We start from the raw sequence: 9,710 nt of genomic DNA on the forward strand, positions 1-9,710 counted from the left end.
TGCTGCCTTTTCACCTCTTACGTCCTAACCCTGATTCGTACCTGACCATTTCCCCTCAAAAGTGAAATAAAGCAGTTTGCTAGTTTTGTTAATCAGCCTCTTCTGTGCCATTATAAAAGTAGGACAAAAGAAGGATTTTAGTCTCTCCCCTCAATTCCTTAAGCTGGGTCAGCATTTACCAATATACATTCAGATGACTGGGTGGGATAGCCAGAGAAAAATGAAGAAGGAAGAAAAAGGGGCTGCTCAACTAAGAACAATATAAAGAGAAATTCTGTGAGGGACAGTGAAATTGCCATAGCTTTATTCCAAAAAACTTTTATAATCATGCACTGCCACCAGATATGAGCCCATATGTCTTTACATCTGCAGCATATATTTGATGTGGAAGATGTTATTTTTGTTAACCTGTCTGATGTCAAATACCACTGATGCATGAATTTAATAACGTTTTCCCTTATAGCTACGTTCGCTGAAACATTTCTTATACTTTAATGGAGATTATTCCACTGATACTGTATTATATGTGATGTAGTCTTGTGTTTTGAATATTATGAAAGTAAAGCCCTCAAGTTCTGACAAAAAAGGAAATGAAGCAACATGCATCGCCTGATTCATTATTTTAAATATTGATGCTCTAGGTTATCTGGAAATCGTGGAGAATCTCTTTTCGACCCAATCAAGAAAGGAATTGCCCAAGAGAAGTGAAGAAACTCCATAAAGATTTTGTCATGGTTGACCAATTGCACAGCAAGTATTGACTGACTAAAAAACTTCCATCAAATTTTGTATTTCTAGTCTCATAGTGTTTGTGTGACTCCATAAGTCATTGTATTGCTTTTACTGCCTGATCTTTTGTATGTTTTTTCAAAATAAGTACAGCTGAGTTCAGTGGGGCTTATTTCCTTGTAACAGCTCAATCATACATATATTTACTTGGAACCTTGTAATATAATGTTAAATACAGCTTACTCCCAAGGAAATATGCCCAGGGGGCTCCAATGCTAGGCATACTTCCTTCAGAGTAATTGATAAAATATACACAGAATTAGACTGTATGTCTTCATTTTGGTTTTTTTCATTAATAAATAATACTTGGCTATGATCTTGAGCACATTTTAAAACATGTCTGCTCCACTGAAATAACTGAGGCTTGCTTCAGTAACCTCAATGAGGTTTGCTGAACAAAATAATCAAACTAGTGCAAGGCTAGGGAAAGGCATGGCTGTGAGCCCACATCTTTTTCAAGCAGCTGCCTGAATTATCTTTCAAAATTGACAGATTCTCAACTGACTTATTTGTCCTTTTCTGCAACCAGATTGTGTGTGTGTGTGAGAGAGAGAGTACAAGGCAGTTACTCTAGCTTAAAGCTAGAGTATTTTCTATAGGACATTAAGTATGATGAAGCTGCAGACCTGTGTACTTATATTGTGACTATTTGATTTTTTAAATTTTATAATCTCAAAAATAAACTACCAAAATGAAAAATATGCAGATAGTTTATCAATATAAATTGATGTAACAGAAATAGTAAATATGTATACAGCAATGCAGGGGTCTCCAACATGGTGCCCGTGGGCACCATGACACCCACCAACACCACTCATGGCGCTTGCCAAGTGTTTTTAGAAAGTGGTCATAGACAAGTAGGGCTCCTGCCCAAAAGGGCTCTTGATTGGCTGTACAGATTAGAATAATTTTTTGGCTGCAGTTGCCACTGCAGTACTGGTTTTATTCTCGATCACTACTCTTTCTCAGTATATATTTTTTAAAAATTATTCCACTTGTCCCCTGCACTTGGGGTCCCATATGTATCTCCACCTCCTGCAGTGGCCATTTTGTGGTTGCACCCAGAATCCTGTGTCAGAATATCAAAGGTGCCTGCAGGCTGAAAAAGACTGTAGATCCCTTCTGTAATGAATAGTTCCAGAGTAATATCTTAGACTTCCATATATCTATTTTCCTCTTTCATTTATTCTAGAAAGCAATAAAAGGCCACCATCTTTATTTATTTATAATATTTTTATGCCTTTTTCACCCAAATAGGGTCACCAAGACGGTGAAAACGAAAACATTAAAACATTTAAAATATTAATGCAGCACTAATACATAAGGTATATATAAAATATTTAAACATCTTGATTGGCTGTACAGATTAGAATAATGTTTTGGCTGCAGTTGCCACTGCAGTATTGGTTTTATTCTCGACCACTACTCTTTCTCAGTATATATTTTTTTAAATTATTCCACTTGTCCCCTGCACTTGGGGTCCCATATGTATCTCCACCTCCTGCAGTGGCCATTTTGTGGTTGCACCCACCAACGTGTGTGACTAGCCCAGGAGGGTCAGCCCAGCTTCCAAGGTAGAGTGGCTATTCGAAGCCAGATCCCCTTCTGTAATGAATAGTTCCAGAGTATATCTATTTTCCTCTTTCATTTATTCTAGAAAACAATAAAATGCCACCATCTTTATTTATTTATAATATTTTTATGCCTTTTCCACCCAAATAGGGTCCCCAAGACGGTGAAAATGAAAACATTAAAACATTTAAAATATTAACACAGCACTTGTACATAAGGTATATATAAAATATTTAAACAATTCAATCAAAACATATAGACATACAAAAACTCATAACAACGTAACCAGGGAGGGGGGCTGAGTTACTGGGGATATGCCAGACAAAACAAAAGAGTCTTCATGTGCTAGCAGAACACAACGATAGAAGGAGACAAACAAATATCCCTGGGGACAGAGTTTCAAAATTTTGGCAGTATGACCAAGAAGGCCCCTTCTCAGGTTGCCACCCTTCAAGCCTCAGATGGCATGGGGACCTGAAGTAGAACCTTCAAAGATGACCATAGTGGATGGGTAGGTTCAAGTGGGTATGCTGGTCCCAAGGTATGCTGGCTCCAAGCACCTTGAATTGAGCCTGGAAGCAAATTGGGAGTGACTATAGATGGGAACAACCCAGGAGCGCTATGATCTCTGTGACCTATTCTGACTGAAGCATTCTGTACCAACTGTAGCTTTTGACAGTCTTCAAGGGCAGCCCCACATTTTCATTGCAGTAATCCAATATAAATGTTACCTAACACCTTTGAATGAACACAGTCTGTGTAATAGTACCAACATTTTCTGAGCTAGGCTATTCGATAAATTATTTACATCATCTGGAATTGAGTTGTGACTTTTCATGCTCATCAAGGCTATCATCCTTTCATGATTGTTAAAGTTCTGCAGAGGAATTCTAAGAATAACGGCCACATGCTGCAAAGCTACAAAATCCAATGAAGGCTTTCAAGCAAAGGCAACAATAGTTAGAACTTCCTCAGAAGTTCTCTCTCTCCCTCCTCAGCTGGGTTGAGCAAATTGGCTCAGAGGAATGAGCAGGAGAAGGTTAGTTATACAAGCCTATAAAAGGCTGTGGTGTTGCTATCCTAAAGAAAATGTATGTATAGCCTAGGTTTTCCCAAGAGCTTGATACACTACAAATAAGTACAAAATGAGGCAAAGACTGATTCCAGATAAGACTGTTATGTGGAGTAGCTGAAACCCTAGCACAAATACAACAGAATGTCTGGACAAAATCCCCCCAGAAAAGTCATTTCAATGAATGCTTAAAGTGGAAGCTTCTGCTCAATAGTGAGCCAGTGTGGTGTAGCAATTGGAGTGTTGAAGTAGGATCTGGGAGACCCAGGTTTGATTCCCACTCTGCCATGCAAGCTTGCTGGGTGATCTGGGGTCAGTCGCACACACTCAGCCTAACCTGCCTCACAGGTTAGGAGAGGAGACAACATAAGATGCTTTGGGTCCATATCGGGAAGAAAGGGGGGTATAAATGAAGCAGATAAATAGACCAGCGAGGTTGATTAACAACATATTTCTAAGAACACTTCTCCCCTGTATGCGTTCTAGTGCCTGAAACAGGCAATGTAGTTTCTGAAGAGGAAAAGGGAGGAAAATATTGTCTTCAGATGGGATAGCTTTCGAAATGATATAGCTGGGTAGTGAAAGTAGTTCCAAAACATCAATTCCTGATCTTGGTACTTCTTTAGTGCAGACTGTTATCTTGAATTTTAGGAAAACCAGTTTAATTTAATGAGTGCCTGAAACTTCATGAAGATAAAACAGAATGAAACAATGGATGGGGGGTGATGAGTCTTGCATATCACAGGCACAATCCAATGGATACAAGTGTCCAGGGGTCATTTCGTAGAAAAAGAGCTAGGGGAACTCATTAGCATAACTCATTAGCATATGCCACACCCCCTGACATCAGGGGCCCGGCGGTGGACCTGCCAAGTGTCACAAACATAACCACTGTATTATACATGAATGATACTTTTAGTTGCAGGAGCAAGAAGAGTGGTTTCCTCACATCCTAATTTAGTAGGTTGAGTACTAGGAGAGTGCAGTTCTCTCACAGTGGAAACACCAAATGGGACATCAACCTCTAAGTTTAGTTTATTGTTATTGTTGTAGCCATCGGCCACAACATCCCAGCATATACACCAACATATAACGATATGCCTTCTACAACGGAAGGGTAAAAACATTTTTACATAACAGGATAAAACTTAAAAAAATTAAAACTAAGTTGGTAAGAAATAAGTACAACAGAAAAAATATCCATAAGATAACATGAAATTACAATTAGGTAAAATTTTTGCAGAATTAGCAAGTGCTAATTTCTTCCTTATATTTATTAATAAATATAGGTAACAACTTTGAGGGTAACAAAAGGGATAGCATCAGCCAAAAGAGATAGCATCAGCAGTTTGTTTCGAATGGACCTCTACAAGGTACAATGTAGAACGTAGTGTACAATATCTTCTACCTGATTAAGACCACAAGGGCAGAGGCATTGTTCCACAGGAAATTTTTGAAATCTGCCCTGTAAATACTCAGGTGACATAGTTTGAAAACATGCACTAGCAGGGCTAATTTTGGGCAGGAACGCACAGGAACGGAGTTTTGGCTGGCTCCCAAGTTGGCCATGCCCAGCAGGAACCCATTAGCATAATAGGCCACACCCAACAGCAGAAACTCATTAGGATTGGCTACATTAGGGGTGTGTGGCCTAACATGCAAAGGAGTTCCTGCTACAAAAAAAGCCCTAGGTTTTGACAACAAACAAGGTAAACAGAATAAGAAGCAAAAGGTGGGTGTGGCTAGATGACCATACTTCTGGTAGCGTGGGGGTGTGGCCTAATATGCTAATGAGCTATGCTGTCTGGCGTGGTTGGTTGGATATGCTAATAAGTTTCTGTTGTTGGGTGTGGCCTATTATGCTAATGAGTTCCTGCTGGGCTTTTCCTACAAAAAAAGCCCTGTGCACTAGTAAATGCCTTTCTTAATGAATGTAATATTAGAAAGGTCAGCTAAGTAACAAGAGAAGGATTTGTTTTTCTTAATCCAAGGATACCACAGAGAAAATTTGGATTGTTGGGCCATATCAATATCATGAAGGGCATCTTTTTCAAAAAAACAATTATGAATTTTGCTTGAGTCCCAAAACTTTACAGCCTCTAAAGAGGGCAAGGAGTATAACTGCAGAATAGGGGAAAGCAAATAGGACCCTTCTTTGTAGTACCAAAAACCATATTTTACCAAATGGTCTTCGGAAATACTGTCAAGTTTCTTATAATATTTTAATAGTTTCAAATGGACTCTTGTTGTAATAGAGGGTAGTCCAACTTCTAACCTTAAGTGTGCAACAGGAGTTCTTTGATGGAGACCCAAGATTTTCCTTAAGAAGTTATTCTGAATTATTTCAAGCTGGTGGAGTATTTTCTTGCTCCACCCCCATACTTCAGCTCTCTACAAAAGCTGCATGATAACTTTGCCCTGGAATACTTTTAAGGGCTGGAGCTATTACACCTTTTGAAAATATATATATATTTTTAGATAGCTCCCAGTGTACGTCAGACTGTTGATAGAATGGCATTAAGATGTGCCTGCCAAGACATTCTATGCCTAGATATTTAAAGAAGGGGCATTATTCTATTTAATGAGTATTAACAGTCCATCAGTGCTTGAATCTATTATTACTGAGGACTATACTTTTTGTTTTATTATAATTAATTCTTAATTCCTCTTTATCTCAGTAATCAGCCAACCTAACTAGCATCCTTCTGAGCCCAGTTTTGGCAAAAGACATGATTGCCATATCATCTGCATACAACAGGACTGAAATTTTCCAACCAGCCAATGAAGGGGGATCCCAAATGCTCTGGGATTCCATAGACTGTATGAAATCACTGATGTAAAAATTGAACAGAAAGGGGGCCAACAAACAACTTCATTTTACACCCTTCTTTAATGGGCCTTGTGAACCCACCCTTACTCTGACTGTGAAGCTGGAATGTAGTTCCCTCAGTATCCTAAGCCTTCTATCAATGTTTGTTATATCAAGTTTGCCTCATAGTCTTGATTGGTCAATGGAGTCAAAGGCTGAAGTGAGGTCAACAAAAGCAACATAGAGGCATCTTCTATAATTTTGGTATATTTCTGAATCAGAGGACCTTCAAGTGTCAAACAGTGATCAGCTGTACTATGACTGTTACAGAAACCTGCTTGTTCAGGATTAAAAAGTTTTGATGATTCTGCCCAATCTTCCAATTTGAATAAAAGATTACATGTATATAATTTTGAAGAAAGACTGATAAGGTGATAATTAGCAGGGTCTTGCCTGTTGCCTTTTTTGTAAATAAGAAATATAATACTTTTCTTTCCAGTTGGAGGAACTAGTACAGGTATAATCAATTTCTGAGAAAAGTCTAACAATGGCTGCGGTCACACGCAACATTAGCCATGCAAGAGATACGGAAGACAGGCGGAGTTTCCGGGCGCGATCTCACCAGCACATCTGGGGAGCGTAGCGCTTCTGTGGCACAACCGAGGCTTCCTCCCGAAACCGCGCAGCAAAAAACTAGTACCTCGGAGGTACTAGTTTCCGGAAACTGCGGGGCAAGGGCGGGCGTCTGATCGTGTTTCCGGTGGCATCCGGCGCCCGCCCATGTCCCCTTGTGAAAAAGGTTTTTTCCCCCCCAAGTCTCCGTGGTTGCGCACATGCACCCAACGGAGCATGCGCATTCGTAGTGTACACAAAAAAAGAAAACTAGTTCGCCGCGCCGCGCGCTTCTTCGTTGCACGCAGGCATGTGTTGTGATCGACGCCTCTCCGTAACCACAGAAGCTCCACGGTACCTCCACAGAACCTCCACAGGAGGTATGATCGCTTTACTGCGTGTTAGTTTGCCCCAGGGCAAACAGCCACGCTCCCCCCCCGCAGTTTCCTGCCCGTGTGACCGGGGCCTAAGATTGGGTACCATCAATGAGCATTCAGCTTAAATACTTCAGGAGGCACCAAATCTTCCCTGGGAGCTTTATCTAAGGGCAGGGTGTCAATCAGCTGACTACATTCTGTGGCTGAAATTGAAGCCCAGCTTGGAAGTGGGTCTAAGTCCGTAACTGGATACTCGGAAAATGACTCAGTTTGGGTGTTACTATAAATAGTTAAAAAATGACAGAACCACATTTCTGCTGGAATAAGTGCATCAGTGTTAAAATTACTGACTTGGGTGCCTAAAGCTATCAGTTACCAAAACCTCTCATTATTTTTGATATGATTGAGAGACCCAGCTCTTCCCACTGTGATTTGCAATAGGAAAGATTTTTCCTTTTCAGGAGCTGCTTATGTTGGCAACGAAAATAGACAATAGTTGTAATGAAATATCAGACCTGTCTATTCTGATTCTGTTTTGAAGAATATGTAAGGTTTGCCTCATGTGTCTACATTCCTGGTCAAACCAAGTTTTTCTTATATTGCTCTTGTTAGTTTGTCTAACTGTGGTTAGATAAGGATTCAACAGGGAAATAATATTTGCCAAGATGGTGAAAATATCTGAGTTCAGTGAGTTCGTGTGGTTTCTCAATTCCATTAATTTATGTGAATTGAAAAGGGCTTTAATTTTATTGTCCATTTAAGATGTTGTTTGTCTAAATTAGGGCCTCATTAGGGTAGTATAGCATAGGTGAAAGTTTAATTAGTGTAGAAAAAAAGTATAAACTCGGGCAAATGATCGCTCTCTGGTCTATTGTGAATGTCAAAGTGCCGAATCCTAGGTAAAAAAGATGAGGAAACTAAGGGATAAAAAAGATGAGGAAACTAAGGAATAAAAAAGATGAGTAAACTAAGGGTACTAGCTCCATTAGAGCTTAAAAAGGTATAAAACCAATTAGAATTATCCTATTCAGTGCCATGAAGGCTGTACAAATCAAATCTGAAAGCCAGAATCAGACGGTAAACATCTCTCTTGTTCAAAACCCTATCCAAGGAAGACCATGAAAGATACCATAAGTCCTCCGGGTTGATGTATATCTTTCTGATAAAGTTATTAATATCAATATCAGCTATTAATATCAATATAGTTACTAATAAAGCTAATCCTCTGTATTCTGCAATGACTACCAGCCAGTCTCCTCAAAATAACCATATCATGTGGGAAAGCTCTTTAAAGGGTTTATGTGAAGCATGCAGTCATTCTCCTAGGAGCAAGATCTGTAGATGGATTTTGATCTTGGGCTAGGATCCCAACATTGTAGGTTTGGTCAGGATGCACAGCTAGGCCAGATAAGAAAACTACTGTTTATGATACTAGCTGGAATGACCACTAATCAAAGAAATCATGGGACTTTTCTGTAATTTATTAAATAGCTTAGAGGAGGATGGGAAAACTGGCACAGGAGGGGGGGATACTGATTTTGGTGGGTGATGCCGGAGTACTTTGAAATGAACCCTGATTAAAATTTCTCCATTGTATCTAAAAAGCTGAATGATAGAGGTTTAACCACTTACCAGTCTTTTAATATGATGTTTTATGGTATCCACCTAAGTTTATAGATTTTTTAAAAATATTTTCCCATAGCCCTAAGGATTGTCACTGCAAGCAGTCTTTCTTTCTCTTGAAAGCTGATCAGAAAGCAGAGAAGTGTATAGGAATCAAAAGCGTATGTTCTTTCACAAATAGGAGTTGGGATGACAAATCCAGTTTCTGTAACATGAGTTACATAGAAATTAAGGACCCATTTACATTACCTTTTCTGGCATGGTGTCATTTGTTTATGCTAGCTTTCTGCTGTGGACACCACATCCTAATGCTTATGAGGCTGTTACAGAGATATTTTGCCTTTCCATTGAAATGGAATGTAACATTGTACCAGCATAAACTATCCTAGATTGTACCTTCTGATCCCTATTTTTTGCAAGTCAGTTTTATATATCACTCATTCTTGTTATGTTGTCACTTCTTACAACATATATATGCATGCCTCAGATGGGTCCGGAGCGCCCCGGAGCAGCGCTCCAGGAGTGAGGCACTGGGGGGCCGGGCACATGACGAAGCCCCGCCCCCTGCTTCCAGTCGCCCTCTACTTCCAGCGCCCTCATTTGGGCCCAGGAGGAGGCAGAAGAAGGATGGTAAGTTGGCTTCCTCCCCACCACTGGTTGCCTTGGGCCAGCCTGGCTGGCGGGGGCACCAGGGGCTTTCTCTCGGGGTGGGGTGGGGATGGGCCGTGGGTGCTCCAGGTGCTGCGGCCTGGCTGGCGGGGGTGGCAGGGGTTTTCTCTGGGGTGCGGGAGGGTGGGCCGTGGGCACTCCGGGCGCCGTGGCCTGGCTGGCGGGGGGGGGGCGTTCTCTGGGGGCC

General features: G+C 40.5%; 1 protein-coding gene across 1 annotated transcript in view; it reads left to right on the plus strand.

The window, feature by feature from the left end:
• The window catches only part of LOC107118537 (F-box only protein 36-like), a 21,220-nt gene that overhangs the window by 3,322 nt on the left and 8,188 nt on the right, over positions 1-9,710 (plus strand). Inside the window, exon 2 of the mRNA XM_015420896.1 lies at positions 642-750. Coding sequence (XP_015276382.1) covers positions 642-750 — 109 coding nt within the window. The remainder of the gene's footprint in view (positions 1-641; positions 751-9,710) is intronic.

The sequence above is a fragment of the Gekko japonicus genome, unplaced genomic scaffold (assembly GCF_001447785.1).
Source record: "Gekko japonicus isolate JY-2015 unplaced genomic scaffold, Gekko_japonicus_V1.1 scaffold2540, whole genome shotgun sequence".
Classification (NCBI taxonomy): Eukaryota; Metazoa; Chordata; class Lepidosauria; order Squamata; family Gekkonidae; genus Gekko; species Gekko japonicus.